General features: G+C 45.2%; 1 protein-coding gene across 7 annotated transcripts in view; it reads right to left on the reverse strand.

The window, feature by feature from the left end:
- DIDO1 (death inducer-obliterator 1) overlaps positions 1–24,393 on the reverse strand; it is a 294,842-nt gene that overhangs the window by 200,357 nt on the left and 70,092 nt on the right. For 5 of the 7 annotated variants that reach the window (XM_085619733.1, XM_085619730.1, XM_085619736.1 and 2 more), the window contains one exon: positions 21,918–22,031. The exons of the other annotated variants lie outside the window; for them this stretch is intronic. In XM_085619733.1, coding sequence (XP_085475859.1) covers positions 21,918–22,031 — 114 coding nt within the window. The remainder of the gene's footprint in view (positions 1–21,917; positions 22,032–24,393) is intronic. 7 annotated transcript variants of the gene reach the window in all.

Below are 24,393 nucleotides of genomic sequence, written 5' to 3' on the forward strand. Positions count from 1 at the left end.
GTCTTGTTTTTGGATGTAGTACATGGCTGTCATGTTGTCCGTGCGGACTAAGACAACCTTGCCCGAGCTTTGTTTTTGGAATGCTTTTAAGGCTAGGAATATGGTCAGTAATTCCAGGTAATTGATGTGGAATAACTTTTGTTGAGGTGTCCACTTGCCTTGCATGGTGTGATGTAATAGGTGAGCTCTCCAGCCGGAGAGCGATGCGTCATCTGTCAGGACAATCTGAGGAACTGGCTCTAGGAACGGGCGCCCCTTGGAAAGGTTTTTGGTGTTCCACCACTGCAGAGAGCGGTGAGTGCAACCGTCTACCAACACCAGATCTGTTAGCCGACCTTGAGCCTGGTTCCATTGTCGTGCTAAGCACTCTTGTATGGGACGCATCTGGAGTCTTGCGTGAGGCACTATGAAAATGCAAGAGGCCATCATCCCTATGAGCTGCATGAACACTCGAGCTGGGAAAGAGTGATGCGGCCGAAATTTGGGTAGGAGAGCGAGAATGTTTGCTATCCTTGCTGGACTGGGATAGGCTAACGCTTTTGAGGCCTTTATTGTGGCGCCAAGGTATTATTGTGTGTGAGAGGGTTGCAGATGAGACGGTGGGGTTTACTGTGAACCCCAGGTCGCGTGGAGTAATTGGATAGTTGCGTGAGTGTGAAGAACACACTGGTTGTAGGAGCTGGCTTTTATGAGCCAGTCATAGAGGTATGGGAAGACGTGAATGTGTTGTCTTAGATGGGCTGCGACTACTGCTAGGCACTTGGTGAATACCCTTGGTGCTGTTGTGACTCCGAAAGGGAGTACTTTGAATTGATAGTGCTGCCCGTCCACTACAAACCTGAGATATTTTCTGTGAGCAGCGTGTATAGGAATACGGAAATACACGTCCTTGAGATCTAAGGTGGCCAGGAAGTCACCATACTTCTTTGGTATGAAGAAATATAGGGAGTAAACTCCCTTGTTTTGTTGGTGCAGGGGAACTAGTTCTATTGCACTTTTTTGTAGTAAGGAAATCACCTTGTTTGAGTGACAAATGGTCTGCTGACATTGGACGCTGTTTGGGTGGAATGTTTGGGGGGGGGGGGGTAGAGGTAAGTTTGAGACAGTAACCTGATTGCACTATTTGTTGCACCCACCTGTCTGTGGTGATGTTGGTCCAGACAGGAAGGAACTGCTGTAGTCTTCCCACGACAGGAGTGGAATGGTCCGGGGGAAGCGGAGGGAAGTCATTGGGCAGGGGTGGAGGCAGAACGGGTGTGTTGTTCATCTTGACTCTGCCTTTGTTATTGTTACTTCGGTATCCTCCTCTGTGGTAACCTCTGGTGAAGGTGGAGTGGGTGGGAGACTTGTGGGAGGTGGATGGGGTGTCAGACGAGTATCCCCTGGAGTTGCCCCTGTAGGATGAGCAACGAAAAGAACATCTGGGAGCTTGCGATTGCAAGGCTCCCATTGATTTTGCTGTATCTGTGTCCTTTTTAGGTCTCGGCTCGAAGGCTGCGCTTGCGCCGTCTCGGTCCAAGATTTAATGACTTGGAGAAGAGGGGCTTGAACCCGCCCCTCTTCTCCATTGGCTGGCCTCTTGAATGCTGGCCAGCCATTGGAGAAGAGGTTTGTCTCTCCGAACAGGCCCCGTCCTTTTCGGATTCGGGGGCGTTTTTGCTACTTTTCTCATTATCTCCTCCAGCCAATGGCAAGAGGAGAACACGCCCCCGAATCCGAAAGCGCAGCTGCCTTTCTCCGAGGCATTTCTGCTTCGCCTCGGAAAAAGGCAGTGGTGTGCTTGTTTTCTGCCAGGGGACAGGAAGCCGAGCACAGACGCCCGTTCCTGGCCTTTCACCCTCAAAAGCACAGTGAGGGAGATTAATTGAATATCTCTCCACCCAGGTGTGTCGCGGCCTAAAAAAATATATATTTTGTCATTACGCACAAGGGCTTTCATGGCGCTATCTCGGTGACGCAGCGTACATTAACCATTGTCAGACCGTCTGGGCATCATTCATCACCAGGATACAGATCTCGGAGCACACCTCGCCCCCCCTTCTCTGAAACTGGTTTTGTGAGCCCCCTCGCAACCCTTCCCCTGGACCCTGAACCAGAACATAAACACAGGAGGCGGCTCTCCAGGCGACGCCGCAGGAACTCGCCAGAACCAGGCTCCTCTTCGCCCGGTTTTCGTTTTCCGAGGCGGCTGTTTGGTATTTTTCTTCTGTGCTGCGAGTGACAGAGATGATATGTAAAACATATTGTGATCTTGTTGGTAGATGGGGGGGGGGGGGAGATTGCGTGATTTGCCCAGAGTCACAGAAATCGATGTTGAGCCGACGATGAAACTCTAATCTGGTTCCCCAGCTCGAAAGTCGGCCACCCTGGCCGTTACGCCACATCCTGGGCTGCACACAAAGTCTTCAGGTTTGGACTGAGTGCGTCCTCGAGAACTGTAACAAATGCGTGTCAGACCGGAAGTATTGTCTTTGCCATGTTTGTCGAGCACTGATGTCTATGCGGACACGGGGAAATGGTTCATAATGTTTAGTGAACACGATGGGTCCGAGAAACACTGTCGGATCTTAAAGCAAGCATGTCTGTGGGTGTTTCCGGGAAAGGAGTGCGACGTTTATTTCATTCCACTGGGCAGCGCACCAGTCATTATCTGGACTTAGGCGCCTTTCTGTTGAGCGACATTGTTAGCCAATTGTGTACTTTCGATGCAATGTTGTGCACAGGTGGCCGTGGCTTGGTTAATCCTATTTGTTCTGAATGTTCCCAGGTGTATACAAATGGACCTCTGGCGCCTGTCTACAGGTCAACACAACAGAGGCCGAATTCCTCCTGTTCGTTGACAACACAAAACAAACCACAGATCACCAGACCTGCCAATTTTTAAACAGTTTTGATTTGTGAGAGATGGGCCAGGGTCTACATAGGGCTTGAGAGAGTGACGCTCAGACCAGACTTAGAGGGACCTCTGGAGGGCGGGAGGGGGGAGGGTTGCGTCCTGGAGAGCTAAGCACTACCCGAGAGCCACTCCTTTCCCAAAATAAGACATGTTGGAAAGAAAACCAAGATGGCAAGGTACCAGCCTTCCCTCCTGAAAAATAATGGTTCTTTTTTACCTTAAAACAGATCATTTCAACAGCCCCCCGTCCTCCTGCCCCGAGATGCTCAAAGGCACTGAATGCTGTATCATTTCTAAACAGGGACCTGAGAAGTTCAACCCATTAGAGCATCACCGAAACAAAGAGCACAGGCTTCGCCTCACTGCATGTGCTCTCTTAAAGATGTCCTCAGGGCCACTGGAATTATGCGGCAGGAGAGGGCCACACAATGCGGCAAGGTTCAGTAAATTATGCGGAAAGAAAAGGCAAATTATGCTGCATAATGCAGCACATTTTGCAATAGTATTACTTAATTATTTCATAATTTTTAAACTAACTCTGTGGGCATTGGTTGGCCTCATTAGTACCAGTTCAACACCCAAATATAGCAATAGAGCAACAGAAAGGTGATCAGTCCAGCTTTGCAGAGGGCATTCCATTGCGCGGTAACACGTGTTGTCGCATTTTTAGTAACTTTTGACCCGTTTGAGCTAGAAACAACATTTTTTGTTAAAATCTGAAGATTATGCCGCATATGATGGATGGAAATGTGGCAAATCTATAATGTAGCTAAAATTGCAGTTGCCACACAACTGCATAAATCCAGTGGCCCTGGATATAATGCATAGCTTACAAGGCCACCTGAAATAATGCTCCTCCAAACCCGACGAGAAACAACCACCTCAGACATCCTCCACACATCAGGGGTCAGTACATTGCCAGGCTGGAGATGAAGAAATGTAGCAAGGGCAAACCAGAAGGCAGGCCTTTTCCATCCACACATCAACGACCTGGAACAGTAACCTCAGCGATAGCAGAACTGATCCAACCCTCATTCATTTCAGGAAAAAGACGAAGACATCGCTCCAAGGAGCACGTCCTCCCTATATAGGGTGACCAGATGTCCCAGTTTTCGGAGCAGTGTCCCGACACTTTGCTCCACATTACAGTATTGTCCCAGTTTTTGTGCAGAGCCCGGGTTAAAACAGAGAAAAGTCCCGGTTTTAAAATGGTTTCTCGCACGCACCGAGACTATTTAAAAACCGGGACATTTCTCTGCTTACTTTTGCACAGGTGCTGAGACGGGTCCCTAGCAGGCTCTCCATTTTTGCCCACAGGATGAAAAAACAAATCTTACCGCTGCAACAATACCACCCTTCGCTGCCTTCAAAGAGACCCGTACGTTATAGTTCTTTCACAGTCTCATCATTCTAGAACTGAAGCTTTTTCAATGTTATGTACAACAAAGCCAAAGTTGTTGCTTTATCGTATGCAGCTAACAAATGGCAAAGCTAATAATCCTAGTTTGTTGAAAGTGTAATGTTACGGGGGGCGTGGCTTGGACGGCAGTCGAGATGGCCGCCTGATTCCGTCGCTCCGTCGGCCCGGGGGAAAACGCTGCCCTTCCCGTGCCTGAGTGTTCGCGCCTCAGGCTGTGCGTGAGCCACCATGTGAGAAGCCGGGCACAAGAGGAGCCCCCTAAAACCAGCGGTGGTCCCTGCACAGGCGACTTCCAGGCCGATCTTGCTTCGCGGCGTGAAGCGGGGGAAAACAAGATGGCGCCTCCCAGACAGTCCGAACGGGATGTCCCCGTTCGACAGAGCCGTGGTCTCACTGCAAGTACCCTGCAAGTACCCATTATCTATTGACTGCTTATTGTCCCTGTTGGCGCCTCGCTGACATTGTTTACTCAGCGCCTTCTGCTGCTTCTGCGAGCTGGCTGACACTGCATCGACATGCCGGACCTCAAGATGGCGGCGGTGACGGCGATGCGGAGAGTTCCCAAGCGTAATTAGCTGCACTAGTTTAACCTGCGCTATTTACGCTAAGTCTACCAAGGAGATGGTTATCTACAAACTGCCAGCGCGACCCTGGTTCAAGCCCAGTTCAAGTCACGGTCCGGTCTGAGTCTGGCTGGTCTCTCCCAGACAGCAGGGTGCAATCATCTGAGTTTGATCTCCATTGGTCCCTGTCCTGGTCCCATGAAGCTCTGATGCAATCTAGGGGTGGGGATTCACGGAGGGAAGGAGTCGTGCATCAAACTCGGCCACGCTAAGCCCTGTGCGCTCCGTGGGTGTTTCTGCGGAAGGTAAGTTTGGGCCACTAAGCTGGGAGCGACTTTGGTCCTTTAGCTGCGTGTATTTGCCCACCTTGTTATAACTCTTGATGCCAATGTGACTGCCACACGGCCTTTGGCAGCTAATCCTCCCACACCTCGGTGTTTGGTCGGCAGGCTGCAAAAGTTGTGGCCATTCGGTCTGCTGGATCTTCGCAAACCATGCAATCTTCATAAAGTCCGTGCAGCCATCCTCTCTTTCCAAGCACGGCGCTATTGGTAGCCACTAGTCAATATTGCGAGCAGAGTGTAAAAACCAGCTAATTATCCAATTGTTACCACGACTTCCAAAATGGCTGATCGCGAAACAAAGGTGACCCTTCACAGTCAGACTCACCTATCAAAATGAAACCAGATATCAATAGTACTTTGGAGCCAATTCTGAAAAAGCTGGCTGATGTCCATGAGTTGGCCAAGTCGACCAAACAAACCACTGATACTATACAACTGGAGATAACGGCCATCAGAGCAGACATGAATGCTGTGAATAACAGACTTTCCGTTGCTGAACAGAGGATCAGTGATGTTGAGGACATAGTTTCCAAGTCAAGTAAAGAGACAAAAGCCCTGTCGAATATGTCCTCTATGCTCTTAAGACAGACGGCCGAGTTGGAAGACCGTAATCGTAGGGGCAACATCCGAATTCTTGGTGTTCCGGAGGGTTCAGAGGATCCTCTGGGCTCCTGTATAGCCTTTCTGGAGGACTGGATTCCTAAGTTCACTGGCATAACGTTCGATCAGCCTTTTGAACTGGACAGAGCACACAGAATCCCTTCATTCAAATCCTCATCTCGGCAGGGGGTCCGCCCAATCATTTGTAAACCTCTGCGTTTCCGTCAAGTAGAAGCAATACTTGGCTACGCCAGGAAAAATCACCATCTCATCTGGAAGGGTAACAATCATCTTTACCCAAGACTTTTCGAAGCCTACTGTGGATACTCGTAGGGGGTTCCTAAGTCTAAGAGACAAAATGAGGTCCAGGAAAACACCTCTTTTTCAATGACCCCGGAGCCCTTGCGTCCTATCTAGAAGGCCCCCCTACTCAGGACATGGACTCATCACAACTTTTGGCCAGCAACAGAAAATCCTCACCAGGCCCGGTGTAGCGCATGTACTGATTCCTACGCTCCTCTTGTCATTGCCCTGTTCAATGGTTCCGGTGCGTCGTATTGGCTCATTTGGTATTTGTGTCCTGTGGATTGTACAGATCAGTGTTGGGTACTGGGAGGTATGTTTGTGTATATGTTCTGACCATGTTTCCCCTGGGGTGCGGGTGGACGCTTCTGTCGTCGCACCTCCCACATGCTAAGTTTTGAGGTAGGGGTGGGGTGGGGATTGGGTGGAGAGCGCCCACGTTTCTATAACCATTTTTATGGTTCTCACAGTTGCTTCCTCATTTGCTCTCCTACTTTTCGGCCTTCTCTTTTCTTTCCTCTTCTCCTTCTGCTTGTCTCTTCTCTCTATCTGGCGTCTCCTACTCTCTGGACATGTCAAGTGGCCTATGTACCGTATGCTATGTTCGGGATGGGATTGTCCGGCTTCCAGGTGTATAATACAGTTGCGGATGTATGTTTATTCTGACGTCCACATTGGGCCTGCTCTGTGGTCTTTAACATTTTCGCATTTGTCCCTATGTCACGACCCATATTTGTTGAGTTCACCATCTAGAAACATTCCTCATGACCATTGACAAACAAGGTGTCCTTTCGAACGATTTGAAGATAGTCTCTCTAAATGTCAAAGGCCTTAACCACCCTGTGAAAAGACGTAAGGTCTTAGAGTACTTAGCCAAAACCAAAAGTGATATAGTGCTCCTACAGGAGACTAAACTTTCCGAAGTAGACAATAATCTTGTTAAAGGTAACTGGATTTCGCAATTGGCATGCTCACAGGCATTTAAAAAGAAACGAGGGGTCATAACCTTGATCTCGAGATCTGCTAATATCACGCTAGAATCCTCCCAACACGACGATGAAGGTCGCTTTTTGCTCACTCACTTGAGGAGAGGCGAAGACGTAATACATGTGATCAATATTTATGGGCCCAACACGAATGACCCCACCTTTTGGTCTAGCGTCTCTGACAAGCTAGATAGTATTCCTCGGGAGGAATAAATAATAATGGCAGGGGACTTCAATCTTCCCCTAGACCCGATAATTGACACAGTCCAATTGCCACTACCAACCTACGAGCTCACACGCTGAGCTCGCCACTATTTGTTCTAAATTTAACCTCAAAGATCCCTGGAGACTCCAACACCCAGACTCAAGGGATTACACTTTTTATTCGGCCCATCACAATTCATACACTAGGATTGATTATATCCTTGTCTCTGGGGCATACACCAGCCTCATTGAGTCCTCTGATATTGCTACAAGATTGATTTCTGATCATTCTTGCATCTCTTACCTTAACCGGAAGCCATAGGGAACAAACTCCCAAACGGTGGCGGTTTAACAATGATGTCTTATCGGATCCTGAAGATAAAAAGAAGATTGCGGAGGCCATTTCAGAATACCTTGGCCACAACAAGGTGTCTGATACCAATAAAAACACACACTGGGACGCATTGAAGGCCACTATACAGGGGCTAATCATTGCGATAAAAACAAAAATAAATGAACGTTTGAACCAGGGACTACTCCAATTAGAACGGGAAATTAGAGACTTAGAGACCGCCCATATTGCCTCCTTAAATGATTCTTCTCTACTATTGACTCTGACACAGAAGAAGTATGAATACAATAAGATATTGAGTGAACGAGCGGGGGTGTGGATTAATAAATTTAAAGCGTTGAATCTTTGTGAGGCCAACAAGGCAGGGAAACTTTTAGCTTCATATCTTAAACAGACAAAATCAACACGTTATCTCTTCAATCAAGGACGCTAATAACCTAACCCACACAACACACAAGGCCATTCTCAATACTTTTAAACAATTCTATCAGGACCTATACTCAGATTTTTGACACTGAGAAGTGCTCTGCTTTCCTCCGTGATCTTAATTTGCCACAACTCTCAGACGACGACTCTGCCATGCTAGGTATGGAAATCAACAGCTCGGAAATGGAACAGGTTTTTAACCATATTGCTGACACTGGACACACACCTGACTCCATGACTGAAGCTAACATTGTAGTTATCCCCAAGGAGGGGAAGGACCCTGTTCTCCCAAAATATTATAGGCCCATCTCGCTTATAAATGTCGACTGCAAAATATACGCCAAAATTCTCGCGGTCAGACTCAATTTGGTCCTTCATAAATTAATAAGCAATTCCCAGGTGGGGTTCCTCCGTAACCGGTTATCTAATGATAACACACGACTGTTATGTCATGTATTACAAAACGCTGCAACCAAAGCTGTACCCTCGATTGCCATTACATTAGATGCCGAGAAGGCCTTCGACAGAGTCTCTTGGTCGTTCTTGGAACGTTGCCTGCATTCTTTTAGCTTGGGTAAGGACTTTATTAAAATGGTTATGTCACTTTACCTAAAACCGACTGGACGTATAGCTGTCAATGGGGCTCTTTCGGAATCCTTCCCCCTATATCAGGGTACCAGACAGGGATGCCCTCTATCTCCATCACTTTTCCTCCTGGCGCTGGAACCCCTTCTTCAGGCTTTCAAACTCAACGTGGATATTGCGGGTGTGGATATCAATGGTGTACGTGTCAAACTGGCAGCGTATGCGGATGACATTTTGATAGTTACAGAGCGTCCAGATTCCTCCATTACTGCCCTAATGGAGACGATTGCAGAGTATTCTCTGCACTCTGGGTACAAACTCAGATAAATCGGAAGTTAAACCACTAAACGTGTTTTGTACTAGCAAAATATTGGGGGACTCTGGGTTAACATGGCAGTCGAGTTTTATTAAATACTTGGGGATTGAATTTGGTAATAATATTATGGACACCCTGTATCAAAATGAAAAGGTACTCCTACAGAAAATTAAGACACTCTTGGAGGCCTGGTCCCCTAAATTCATTACGTGGTGGGGGAGAATTGAAACTATCAAGATGATGGTTACTCCTTTAGTTAATTATCTCATAAGTATGCTACCATTGCTACTGACTGACTCCTTTCACCATAAATTAGATACTCTTAACATCCTTTCTATGGCGTGGTAAAAAAGCCAGAATCAGCATTCGAAAATTGAGGCTTGATAAGACAATGGGCGGCGTTAACCTGGCTGACTTTCGTCTCTACCAATATGCCTTTCTGGCGAGGCAGGGCCTGCTTTGGGTCTCTCCTCCTGATCACTATATACCAGTATGGCTGGAAGTGGAGGGGGCTCTCCTCCAGAACATACGTCCTCTGTCAGTTCTCACGGCTAACCGCCTTGTCGCCACCCACTCCAGATCCATCTTTAAGAATACTAAATTGGCTCTCTTAAAAATAGATAGGTCCATGGATGTTGGTATGAGGGGCTCCAATATGGAATCACTTTGGCTAAACTCCAAGTTCCTTTATAATGGTAAGCCTTTACTCCTTGACTCTAGGTGTAAAAGAGGTATCTTTTTTCCCCACCAATTGGTTAATGATGCATACCCTCTGACGTTCAGTGAACTTCAATCTCGTTTCCACTTGGCTGATATCGAATTCTATAATTTCCTGAAAGTGAGGACTGCCATTACGAAATCCAGATTGTCTCCTAGCTCCCCATCGCTACCCAAGTTTGTAGCAAAACTTAATAGGCTTGGTCATCAAGTCTCCCAAATTTATCAACTTCTGCGCCCAAAATCCTCCAAACTTAACTCTAAGGTGGTAGATTACTGGAAGGGGCTCTCTGATAATCGGCTAACCGAAGATTCTTGGCCCCAGCTATGGAGATCAGTTACACGTCATAAGATTTCCCCAGTCCTCTCCCAAACGAAATTTTGGCTATTACACAAAGCCTTCTGGACACCGGCTAGGCTGTTCTCCATGGGGATCCGGGAAGATGATGTGTGTTGGAATTGTAAGCAAGACAAAGGGGATTTGGCTCACCTTATTCTACACTGCCCTGTTGTGAAACCCTTCTGGGATAAGGTCTATTTGTTTTTGTCTAATTTATTTAACTGTATTCTCCCTAGGTCCCTACCGTCCGTGGTAACTGCTTTTTTACAGGTGGATTTGCAGTCGGAGGGGGACCGTGCTCTCCTTGATCTACTGTTGATTTCTGCAGTTAAAATGATACTCACCAATTGGAAGGATACTAGTAAGGTCTCTTACAAGTGTTGGATGAACTGGGTCATACACCTCAGGGGAGCAGACAATATTGTTTTACAACATTCACCTTGGAAATCCTCCACGAGGAACATATGGTCTACACTGGACGATTATTTTGCTTCTCATAAGCCGCCATGACTTCACTTTCTGGAAGAAAATTCCCATGTGGTCGTCACATCCACGGTCACTGACATGGTCGGATATTTGGTGCTGTATTATGTTATATTATTAAGAGGCTTGAGGCGCTAGATAACTTCTCTTTTCTCTCCCCCCTTTCTGTCTCTCCTTTCACTTTCTTACCTTTATTCTTTCTTCCTCTCTTTCTTCGGGAATTGGGGACTAAGGGGCGACTTCATTGTCAGGGGGTTCGTCTAATGATGGCATTTGTCTGCTGATCAGGTGAAGCATCGTCATACGTACTTTGGGGATTTTGGCCCTGACACCAGCTCCTGTTCTGTTTTTGCATAAAATCTTTCAATAAAGATATTTTGAAATTGAAAGTGTAATGTTACGTGTTGTGTTATGTATCTGAATACAATGGCAGAACCAGCACATTTCTCAGATGGGACACTATGGTAAGCATAGATTTTTTTAGTTTGTGTTTTAAGTCATGCCCTTAATTACATCAGCCACACCCCATTGAGAGACCCCTCCCAGTTTTTTCATCCCACTTAAAGCCTGGGTACTTCTGTCATGTCACCTGGTTTTTGTAGCACGCTGTATGGGACTTCAGCGCGCTGCCCTGTTTGGGAGTGCTGGGAGGGCATAGGGTGCATGAGTGGTTGAAGGGAGTGTGGGGGGGAATCGTCGGGTGTCGTGCGTGAGTGTTGATGTGGTAAAGTTACCTCAGCCTCAAAGGCAGCTCGGGTAGTATTTCTACTACATTTTAAGGTTTTTAAAACAATAAATGTATTAATTTAGGCCAAGATTTAGCGTCAGAACTCACCACTTTTTTTGCACAACCCCAACGCAAAATCTCAATCCTTAAATGTCATAATGCGCTTAAATGTACTCATAATATACCCGATGTACATTTGTGTGAGGTCTTAATATCAGATGTTACTTCCTGTGATGTCACTTCCAGTGATCTCAATTCCTGTGATGCCATGTGCGATGTCACATGTCATTACGTCATGCGCTGTGATTGCACGTGTCATGATGTCTAGTGCATCCTGCCTAACTTGGTTAGTCCTCCCACTTCGCTTTTTTAGGATTTGCGCCTTGGAGACAGGCCTAAAGTCACAGCCCATCCCACACCTCAGAGGCACAGACCGGCCTTCTCCCATCCCTCCCCTCAGAGACACAGAAAGGCCTACCTCCTCAGCCCTTCCCGCATCATAGTGAGTTTGGTTTCCCTTTCTCTTCCTTCTTCTGTTTCCATTTCTCAACTTCTGGCATGGGACAAGCTTTTTAGAATTGTTAAAGCAAAAACCCAACATCCTATAATGCACATGCTGTTAGCTGTGTCACACATCTGATTTGTCATCTGTAATTCTTCATCTGTGTCTGTGGAGGCGGCGGTCATTGTAGTCCCCTTTCTATGTCTGACAGCTGTCAAATAGTCCTACTTTTATGTCGACTGCTATTGCAAACTGTATTCCTACTTCTAGATCTATGAACTGTCCCAGTTTTTTGTTTTGAGAATCTGGTCACCCTATCCCTATACAATTTGAAAGCGTCCGTTATTGCTGTACGTGTGTTTATTTGTAGACATTGTGTTTTTATTCCTGCCGCATCGGGATAATTGTTGACTTTTCCACATGGTTAATGCCTCCGCAGCTGTGTGTGGGTGGCTCTGTGTGGGTGCAAATGCAATAGGTCTTGCATTTGAGTGATTAAGCTATTGACATTTTAAATAATGCCGTTTCTTCAACCCCTTCCCTGCTCATGACGGAACCACTCCGTCATGAGCCACGGGTGCCGTGTGCTCATGACGGAGTGGTTCCGTCATGCCGCGGCTGTTGGCGGCCGCTCCTCCCACGCGGCGCTAATTCCCCGCCTGTGCGGGCGATTAGCGCAGTGGGCAGAGTCGTGACGGAACCACTCCGTCTTGAGCACAGCTCAACCGTGACTCATGACGGAGTGGCTCCGTCATGAGCACAGCGCCCCCAACCCCCCCCCCCCCCAGCACTGCGTCGGAATTCCTGCCGCAGCCAAGGGGTTAAATGTTTTAAAAACAAAAACAAACAAAAATAATGTCATGAGCATTGCAAATAGCTCTAACTTTAACAATGCCGAGACCGTTGCATTGTAAATGCTTGTTCATCTTCTTAAGGGATGCATCAACATGAGGGCCAAAGAGGTGTTGCTGGTCGAATGGTTGATTTAGTATAGAGCTTTGCACCTCAGGTTTAAACTCGGAAATGCGTAGCCACGCATGCCTGCGAAGGACGCTTGCGTTTACTGCTCTGGACGCGTAATCAGCTACATCAAGAGCACACCGGATAGAGGTGTTGGTGATAACTTTACCCTCTTGTATTAGGTCGTTGGCCGTATGTTTGCATTTGTCCGGGAGGTGTTGGAGCAGGGACTCTAACTCATCATAGTGAGCCCTATTGTATCTGGCTAACAGGGCTTGAGTATTTGCGATGCGCCAAATATTAGCTGCCTGGGACACTGTTCTTTTGCCAGAGGCGTCCAGAAGTTTAGACTGCTTGTCGGAGGGCAGAGCTGCATCACCTGTTGTCTGCGAATTAGCCCTTTTCCTAGCATTTGAGACGACCATGGAGTCTAATGGAACAGGGCCCCTAATGTAAGCTGGGTCTGTTGAGGCAGCTTTGTATTTCTTCTCAATTCTAGGATGGATGATTCTAGTCCTGACAGGGTCTTTAAATACCTCTGTAGCGTGTTTAATGACTCCTTTGAGCATGGGCAAAGTGGATGTGGACCGTTGGGTGGTGTCGAATGTGTCCATTAAAAAAAAAAAATCTTCGACTGGATCTTTATGGAGGTCGACACAGTGGTACTAGGCAGCCCGCTGTATTAGCTGATTAAACCCCATGGTATCTTCTGGTGGTGAAGGCCTAGAGGGGTAGATGTCCTTGGATGTGGACCGTTGGGTGGTGTCGAATGTGTCCATTAAAAAAAAAAAATCTTCGACTGGATCTTTATGGAGGTCGACACAGTGGTACTAGGCAGCCCGCTGTATTAGCTGATTAAACCCCATGGTATCTTCTGGTGGTGAAGGCCTAGAGGGGTAGATGTCCTCTTGTGGGACATCATGCGCAATAGTCATTCCAGGGGTCAGGGGAGCCTGGAGGACTGGGGTCATCTATTGGCATGTTGTCACTGTCCCCTGTATCATCATGTGTGTTGTCATCTACTGGTGGAGGGGATGGCGTAGGAGACCTAGGTGGGGGGTGTGGGAGGGGGGGGGGGGTGTAGGAGGAGGTGGTGGAGGTGGAGAGGGGATCCTAAGAGGTGATGTGGCTATATCCCTCTTTTTAGGTGGTGGAGCTGGTGCAGGCATGTCCAGTGGTCTTTTTCTGGAACTGAGTCAATTGACCGGTTTTAGGGTCTTTAGTTAGAGTTTTTTGTTGAGGGTCTGGTTGAAAAAGCTCCTCTAAAGAAGTTTGGGTGTTCGGTGTCGATTGTGTCGGCATCGAGGGCTTTTTCAGCGCTAGCTGCGGAGCTGATTTGGGCTTGAAGCCATGCGATTTGTCGGTGTCTGTATTTTTCGGTGTCTGTGCCCTTTTCGGCTCCGAAGAGCGAGAGTCCGAACTTTTGGGGAGTGGCTTCTTTGTCGGCTCAGTGTTTTTTCGGTGCCAGGGAGTCGCTAGTAGGAGGCTTCGGTCCCGAAGGCTTCGGGGTTGAGGTAGTAGTCGGCCCAGAGGATGGGTGCGGCTTCTTTTACAGTGCCGACTATTGGGTATGGGCACCGGTAGCAGGCAGACTAGAGCCCGAGTTGCCAGAAGGCTCGGTAGGCTTCTTTGCTGGGCCCGAGGGCAGGGCATGGGAAGCAGCGTGTCGGTGTGTACCTGAGCCCGAAGGCAAATGTGTGACCAAAGCCTTTGTTGTAGGGAGTGGGTCGGGGTTGACGTCTGTACTTGCGACCGGTTGAGCTGGAGTCACTTCGACGTCGGAGTCATCTGCTTCGGAGGCGCTGATGAGCTCTTCTTCGACCCGCTCCTCTGGCACAGACACCCTCGTGGAAGATATCGTTGGGGATCGAACTGGACGAGCGAGCCATGGCCCTTCGAGCTCGTTGATCCCGGATGGTCTTCTTCGAGCGGAAGGAGGCACAAGCAGGACAGTCTCTGGCCTAGTGTTCGGGGGAGGCAGAGGTTACACACCTCATGCAGATCGGTGTGGGGAAACTTCGACCCACATCGAGGACACTTCTTAAATGGCGTCCTTTCCATGAGCCAGATGCCAAGATGCCAAGGCTCGGGTCAGCCAGAAGGCCTGCTTCGACGACCGGAATGGAAGATTGGAAGAGATGCGTGGCGATTAGGGGACAATACCGTCGAAAAGGTGAAGGATTGTGCGTCAAAACTGGAATCGGTAACGGTTCCGAACTGGAGCGCGAGAAACATCTGAACCCGATGGCGGAAAAAAAACAATCCGAGGATGGAGCCCATGCCCACTATGATCCTAAGGAGGAGTCACATACCTCTTGACTCCCAAAGACTTTCCAGGACAAAAACAAGTGCAAACATCCGGATCAAACACCAGATGGCGATCTATGCAAAAGTGTGTAATCTGCAGCTCATATGCCTCGAACATTCTGTTCTGCAAAGCCCATCTCCAGATGCACAGGGCCTCTTGACGAAAGGATCTTGTGTCGCCTTGCTTGTTGAGATAATGCATTGCCGTTGTGTGGTCTGTCCTGATCAGCACAGTCTAGTTCTTTAGCATTGCAGGCATTTCTGCCAGAGATGATCTCAGTGCTCGGAGCTCCAGCAAACTGATGTGAAGCTGCAGGTCTTGACACTGCCAATCCCCACTGACCTGGAGGTCTTGAAGGAAGGCTTTCCAACCTTCCAGGGAACCTGCCACGATTGGTGATCACATGTGGAGCCGGCATGGCGAGAAAGTAAAGATCAATGGATATATTTTGATGTCGGTTCTAACAAGACACGGCGTGGATCATACCTGGCGTGACTAATTACATCCTCAAAGGAATCTACTGCTTGACATTGCCAATCCAGCTCCTCCTGCAATGGACGTATCCGTAACTGGCAGAAGGGGATGAGAGGGATGAAGGAGGACATTGTTCCCAGGAGTGACTTGTAACGGCGAACTGAAAGGGACTTTTTTTTGCGAAAGATCAGGCCACTGAAATTAGTTTTGTTTGTCTAGAGAGAGAGAGAGGGAAACACCTTGTTTATTGTGGTGTCCAAAATTGCTCCTAAGAAGGTGATGTTCGTGGAGGGGTGCAGAGAGGACTTTACCTCGTTCAGGTTCAGGCTTAACTCGGCAAACAGCCTTGTACACGTCACCTTGGACAACTAAACATCTGCATGTGAAGGTGCTTTGATTAGCCAATCGTCCAGGTAAGGAAACACCCGATGCCTTTGCTTACTCAGAAAAGCTGCTATTGGAACCAGATATTTCGTGAAAATTCTAGGAGCTGGCTAGAGGCCAAATGGCAGTAACATGAACTGGTAATGGCTTCCGGCTATGGCAATTCGAAGGTAGGTCTAGGGTGGTCATATGATCTCCTGGGTTTAGTAGCAATAGAGACCATGCAGAAGGACTGCTTTTTGAGATGGGGGTTTATAGTTCTCAAACCCAGAATCAGACGCCATTGTCGTAAGTTCATGTGTACCAGAAAGAAACAGGAATAGAATCCCTTCCCTCTCTGGGAGTTTGGCACCAGTTCTTTTCCTCCTTTCCTGAGCTTTGTAAGAATTTCCAGACGCATGAGATATAGGCGTTTTACCTCTAACCATCCTGGAGGAGTACAAGGTGGGATATGGGGAAACATATGGCTGAATTGTATTCGATTGAGGACCCATTGGTCTGTGGTTATTTTTTGCCACTGGTGAAGGTGATAAGAAGTAACAAACCCTCCGAGCCATCCTTAACGGCATAAAGCCACTGCACCCCCAGCGATTTGAATGCTGTAGTTGTGATATCCCTCGCATAATCCATCACCTCTGCAGATGCTCTCTGCTCCTCTTGGAGAGTTTTTACTTCTGGTTTGCTCTCTTCAGGAAGCTGATCCATATACGGAGCCAGGTCACACCACATTTGTCTGTCATACCTACCCAGTATGGCAAGGGCATTAGCTGCTCTGGCCAACAGAGCTGACATTGTTGAAAAACGCTAACTGGCGTTATCCAGGCGCCTGCTTTCCCTATCAGGAGGTGTGGTAATGGGTGCTGATGGGTTTTTGGATTTTCGCTGAGCTGCCCAAGAATTAATCGAATCTGGCTTGGAATGGCCCACCTAACAGGCAGGAGCATCCTCTGGGGCATTGTATTTCTGCTCCAACCTGGATAGCGCTGGCGTCACTGTTTTCATGACCTTGACTCCTTCCTTCCATACATGACCTACAATGGGAATAGCCCTCACTGATTTCCTAGAGGGCTCTTTAAAATCATTTAAAAAACTGTCCGTTTTGGTAGCCGGCATAGGTAGATCAAATCTCTTTGCAGCTCTCACGAACAATTTATGAAACCCAACAATATCATCTGGTGGCAAGTCAACGGGTACTGGAGAAGGCAGCAGCGTGGGAATGAGGTAGTCGTCCTACTCTATGTGGCTCTCTAAGTTCTCCCGCTCCCTGATCATCTGTAGTACCCGGATCCTGTTGAGGGACTGATGGAGGTGATTTCTGTAGAAGTTCGCCAGTAAAGTTTGAACCCTCTGAAGTAGAAGGAATAGAACGTGGACGGGGACCTACTGATGGTATTTCCTGAGGTACAGGAGTTGGGGGAAATCTCTTCCTGTAGTCAGCCAACATGAATTGTAGGTCCGTTAATAAAGAGGACGGCATACAAAATTACCTCCTCCTGATAATCCTGCTCATCCAACAGGTGATAAGGCAAAAGAGGTGTAACCTTGCTAGGTGAGGTAATTTCCGGTGTAATTTTCCTTGTTCTAGTTTTTTCTTTTTTATCCAGTGTTTTTCCCTTGCCGACAGGATCACCGACTAGATCGTAGACAAGACCATCGTCGGATATGCAGCCGTTGGCGGTGGTATGGAAACCATCGGCGATGGTATAACCGCCAAAGTCGTCACAGTCTTAGTCGACCGTGCCTTCATTGCTGCCATAGTCACAGTCGTCTTAGTCACCGTAGTCGATGCAGTTGTCTACAATACCGGCGTCTACATCATACTGGACGGTGATAAAAACCTTCGGAGGAGCCCCCGGCGCGGGCGCTTACTTTGACGACTGGCAAACTTCAATCTTCATCGGCGATGACAGATGGTTTCTTCCTAGACGATGGAGTATTCGTCAACGCCTTTCCTTTAGAAAAGGAACGACATACCTTGCATTCCTTCGCCTTATGATTGGGATATAGGCAATACAGTCTTCATGAGGGTCATCTGTATAAAGCCTCTTCTTCTAGCAGGTAGCACAAGCTCTAAAAAGACACCTTTTTTCCTTTTCTGACATAATTATGCCAGAATGTTGACAAACCAGCACTGAAGATGGATTCTGTAAATGTAGAATGTTGAAATGAAGCAAATAAATCTTTCTAAATTCACTAAGAATAAGAAAACTGAGCAGAGCTAAGAGGAGACTCCATAGCACACTGTGCAGTAGAAAATCTGTCGCTCTAAGTTTCTCTCAGGAGTGTTCTAGAGGGTGAAGGGTCCCGATTGGTTTAAGAATTACTTTTGGTCTCTTTTTCAAAACGGGAGATGTGGCTTACATAACTGAAATGGGCCTAGGCCTAGTTTCTGCTTTGTGATGGTTTAGCATTGCTTTTTTGATATACCTGGGACTCCCATCTTGACGACGGGGAATGTTTCAAGCATGTGAATCTATGAAAGCAATCACATTGACATTAGTAGGCTCATACATCCCTATCACAGTCACAAAGTGTAGAAATTGTGCAATCACATGTAGATCAATCAGAAGCGGCATGGAGTTTCTATATTTGCACCAGGTGACCGAAATCCTTTCAGTATCTGAAGGAAAGAGACTATTTAAAGGAGCTTAAAGTAATAGAAGGGCACAATCTGCGTTCAACAGCAAACTATTAAACACAGGGATGCAGAAACTACATGATGTGAGAAGGCACTTCTAAAAGATACAGTGAAAGAATTGAAGAGGAAACAACCGAAAGGTTATGAAAAGACACTTATACCTGCAGGGTCAAAAGTTTGAAAACCTAGTGACCTCAAGGAAAGTTGTAGTGTGTAGGATTCTTGTTCAGCAAGTGAAAACGACAAGCTGCACAATTCTCCCCTCATGGCAGTATGGAACAAGATATTTCAAAGTTCGTAAGTGGCAGCATACATTCCACTGTCATCCAGTCTAGAAAAAGGCACATCATTGGAAATTAAACAATTTCCAAATGGTGTGCATTGCAGTAATCTTCACAATTCAAAAACAGATTACTTCCTCCTGCATACGGTGATCCTGAGCACTTCATTTACAAATAAAAACATACACTGACGGAAAATTGTACATTCCTTAAACACCTTCATTTTCAGATGTACCGTTTTTAAGAATAAATTGCAACACCGAACATATACTGCAATGGGAGAAATAGTGAACGATTAAGTCAAAACAGCCTGATCGGGTACATGTAAAGAAAGGCTAAACAAATGGACTATTCCCATATGGAGCAAGCCGCTCCTTGTTCCTACCATTCCTATTTCTGGTAAGTTGCCTCACAACCTCAATTCAAATTAATCAGAAATGATTTAATCCTGAACGGACATTTTTAATATTCAAAACTACAGAAACTTAGTAACTTACTTCTCCACTGCAATATCTTGAATGATTGCCCAGCGGTCTCCATATTTAAGCAAAACAAACAAGGAAGCTTGTGTGATCGGATATCCAAAAAGGTTTTTTCAGGGCAGCCTGACCAGCTACTGTGTCTGCGCTACAACACTTGGGAAATGAATTTAGACTTCTATGTAGCTTCTCTAGACAATAGAATATTCCTCAACAAAGCTTATTTCTTTTATATGTGCTCAATGGTTACCAGGCACGTTTGTCGGTTGATAGCATTAATAAAAATAATATCCATCTGGATAGGGTTCTTTAGACCTGGGAAAAGACACCGCAAGCTCTGTCAGAAGAGGGATTGAAGGAAATGCACAATTCAATAAGAAAATCGAAACTGTTGGCAAGAATGATGTGCTCTTATTAAAATCCTGATGGGAGTGAAAAGCTGTATTTGGCTCGATCTTTCAGAGCCTGAAGCTAGGTCACTCTGTAGCCACTAGAAAAGCTATCTGGAATGGATGGTGCAATGGTTTTAAGTAGAACAAGACTAATCTCCCATAGGTAAGAAGGCCACCAGCAAGGCGAGTTTGTTTTCTTCAACCAGTGGCATACCCTTAAGGACAAACGTATGTAAGCAAAATGGAACCTTTGCTTGAAAACACTCTGAGGGAAACCGAGCCGAAGTCTTAGAAGGGAATACAGTAAAAGATATGACAATCAATTTTTTTTTTACTATCGAAGCAATAAGATGAAGAGGAGGATGGAAAATCAGATCTTCTTCCTGCACATTTCATAGGGTTGGAACTGGTCATTCTTTAAAAGGATATCTATAGTACTGCATAGGAACGCCCACTGAGGCTTCAAGTATAACTAATGTGCTACATCGCACTCTTCAACCTTTGATCAAAAAGAATGATTGATACAGTTAGGGTAGAATACAGATCATGGTTACAGGAGAGATTTGCTCCACTGTGGCAGCCTTGCCGTAAACACAGATTTGGTATCTGGATAAAGGAAGGAAGGAAAACAGGAACGAGGGAAAAAAGCAATTATGAACAAATCTCATACATGGCATGTCCCCTGAAGAAAGTGATCCAGATTAAAATGTACCAATTAAAAAGTGTAAGGGCGTACATCTGAGATTAATGTGGCTGTTTCAAAGAGCTGAGAAGAGAAGTGTTAAACACTATAGCGCACTGCAAGCAAAGCCATTCTTGCTGCTTTATATCAAAGCAGTTCTTTTCAGGTTAGAGTTAGCGGTTTCTCCCAGTTTGTAACTGGCAAGTAAAGGTATTATGAACTACTTTGTATTAGGGGTGTGTAAAACACACAATTTGCTTTCACATAATTAAACTAGGTTGGGGACATTTTTATGAAATCATGAGTAGTTACGCAAATCAGTCATTTCACGCTAAACTTTGTGCCAACGAGTCCATGTGTCAATTTTTGATACAAAGCCGCATTTCCACAATGGAAAAAAAAATTAAAAATAGTCAAACATGTGGTGCGAGCAACGGGCACTCAAGTTCTGCTTGCTCGCTGAAAATTTTTGCTATAAATGGTGTGCAATTACCTGATGTGGTGCAATTCTGGGAATTATGTATAACAGGAGTAACACGAAGTTCCACAAATTACATCTGTGGAATTAAAATTTCTCCTCAGTCTGCTTTTCTTACAGGCTATGAACTAGCTACTTAAGACACTGAAAGCAGATGCAGCGTTTTTATTTGGTTTTTATTGACTGCTGGGAGAGCCTGCAAGTATGAAGACATCTGTTAATGAATATCCACAGTGCACTGAATTTTTCGGTCCTTACCAGACCTGCTGTCACGCTCACCTGTGATAGTCAATGAAATGGTACCATATAATATGTACAACGTAGGTTGCGACAGCCACATAACAGATACACTCTACTCAATGTTCATTCACCGTTTAAGCTTAAATACCCTTTCATGTAAATATCTAAATTGTGTCTCTTCAGTTTAGACTTAAAAAAAAAAAAATAATGATGTGCTAATAAAAGTATAGCAAAACCACCAGATCTAACCAGGATGTCCAGATACCTGCCAGCTTCTAAACACATGCCATAAGAGGTCTGTAGTATACTTCAGTTTCTGAAAATATTACTAGTGTTCAGAAAAAAAGTTTCCTAGACCAATTTTGATCAATCTAAAATGCAAGGAGACACACATGCATTACAATGTGTGTGAAGGAGGACTGGACACGAAATCTACATCAAAAAGCCTCAATCTGTTACAGTGGTAGAGTTCAGACCATTGTCATAAGTAACAGTAAAGCAAAAAACCTTTTCAGCAACAAGAACGTATTTTTATTTTCCTAGAGCAACTGACCAGCAACTGCAAAGACAAGTAAACCAAGTGAAGAAACTTCACTTTGGTGAACTAACTAGTTTGCAATTTGTTACCATGAAGTTTCCTCAAGAATCTAACTGGGCAGTCATCTTTTTCTACATACAAGAACATTGACCACTTAACTGAATCACTAGCTTAGATAACATGGCTTTTTGAAAGGACAATATATGATCAACAACCCACATATACACCACTTGGATTGTTCAAAGTAACACTCTCTGCATTAGATTACTACAACAAAAAGATGAAAATATTGGACATACCAGGAGAACTGCTTTCCATGTTGTCAAGGTTTGGTTCAGATTCAAATCTCACAGAAGACTGAGAACTTGCAACCGTCTCCAAGGAATGGATAGCATTGTTCTCAAGTTCCAAATCTAAAAATAAACCAAAAAACAATTAAAAATCTGAAGACTAGACTAAGAGCATTTTGCTTATTTTCCTCACAATTGGAGGCAGCTTGTTTTCTAAAACGAACAGTTTTCCTGCCCTTTTTATTACTATTGTTTCATTGGTTTGTCCAAGAATAAGCCAGACAGTTTAGAGGATTAGAAAATAGAGAATGTACTCTACCAATGAAATAAGGCACTAGATAGCCAGAAGGAAAAACTAACTGAAATCTATCTTCAAGAACGTTAAAAAGATACATTAGAAAAGGTCACATTAGGTGCATCTAAATATGTTGCGCCACTGGCGGACTCGTAAATTACGGTACATTCATTAAGCTTTCATACTTAAGATTGACATTTTTCCCTACAAAAGATCGTACCATAACAGAAAATATGGGTGTGGCCACAAAATGACAGTCAAAATTAACGCCACCCATTAAACCTAAAATTACTACTTTTGAACACTTTTGTATAAACATTTTTAAAGAGACTAACAATCCAAAAATATTGGAAAAGAACTGAGATGAAGAACACTTCAAAAGTACTGTTATATTAGGGTGATCTTGTAAGCAAGACCAGAACTCAGAACCACAGACGAACAGTAGGACGACGCAAGAAATAAGGAATATAGAGGGATGAAACAGGAGCTTCAAAAACTGACTATTTTTCATATCATCAAGGAAAAAAGGGAAAAATTAAATAAGTCGAGGAGATTAAACAGAAGATGTGGGCTACAACAGACCTATGGTACACAAGAGGAAGGAATTTAAAGGAAGAAATTCTAGCATTTAATTTGAAGTTGATAAAAAAAAAATGTAACAGAATTAGGCAGTTAAAGGAACTCTTAATAGGCAAACAGATCAACATCCACCTTAGGGTTGTTGAGGTAGAAAAAGCAGATGGCGGACTAGAGCACACACTCGTATGTGGGTAACTAGACCGTTCCAGTCGTTTCATTGTTGCAACCAAATAAACTTTTTTTTTTTTTTTAAAGTGGATAGACTGGTCTACATGTCATTTTCAACACATCTTCCTTAGTTATAAAATAGGTTTCATTAGCTTAGAAATTTGTGATTTTCACATGCTAATTAATCAGTGAAATGTAAAAACACTATCACCGATGACAGTGTTCATTTGTAAGCATGCCTTTTTTTAAAGTAGAATAGTGCACAGCAAGCTGCTGAAATCAACGCTCAGGATAACATTACGCTGTGCTTATAGTCCTAAAACGTGAATCACTGTAAATACCGGTTCAACAATACTGACTGTTCCATAGTGTTAAATACAGATTGTAGTTTTATTAAACTGCTTCATATTGAATCCATCTATGGCCATGTTTTGCCTTCAACTATGCTAGACTACGATTCTACAGAATCCCAATGCTGTGATTGTGTTCCAATTTCAGTGTCATTGCTTCTAATCCTACAGCCCTACATTTCATGCTATCAAACAGAACGGCTCTAGTTATGCGGTCTAATGTTGGCTCCCTTTTGACCAGCAATAAATTACTATGTGGTGATCACTGGGGTTCTCCATTTGCGAGTGCAACAACCGCCACACTACAAGGATCTGCAATGCATGATGTAAGTAAGTTATGTTCAGCATATTATGTAGGCAGAAACCAATTCTTTCACATGATCACTTAAAGTGCACCAGTTTGTTTAAGTGGCGTTTGGCAGGTAAACATCGATTAAATCAATCTGCTTGGGATCAATGTCCAAACATAAGATCTAAAGATGCCGGGGTTGCTGCTTTCCATACAATGTTTATAGTGAATGCATTTATTTTTCAGATTTTTTTTAACAGCTTATAGTGAAAAGTACTGAGGAAGAGTAAAAAAAAAAAAAGGAATGCATACTTAATTTCAGAAGTTGGGAATAAATGGCTTACCATCTTTTTGGAAATCGAAACCGCAATTAAGTATTTATAATATAATTTAGTAGCCTCGTCTGCCCCACACAAGAACTGTTAAAGAGTTACCAGCTTGAAAGGCATGGTCTTCAAATTTGATTTTAGGAGACCAGCTTATAACCTAGACCGAGGTAAGAGACGCACTATCCATCTTGGTTCTCCAAACAATTCTGCAAGTAATTGTTTATATAATCAGTAGACGCTTCTCGTGAACTGAACAATTTCACAATGTTACCCACAGACTTAATGGAAGCAAATCAAGAAACGCACCCTCCACTGCTTCTGTGGATCCAAGGTATGGACTACTACGGCAAAGCTGGGAAGGAAATACACAATTGGAGGGCCTGCCCAGGCAAACAATACATTCGGGGCCAGTAGCTTTCTAGTTCCCTCTACACCAATGTCACTCAAAGTACGGCCGGGGGCCGCATGTGGCCCT

The sequence above is a fragment of the Triturus cristatus genome, chromosome 7 (assembly GCF_964204655.1).
Source record: "Triturus cristatus chromosome 7, aTriCri1.1, whole genome shotgun sequence".
NCBI lineage: Eukaryota > Metazoa > Chordata > Amphibia > Caudata > Salamandridae > Triturus > Triturus cristatus.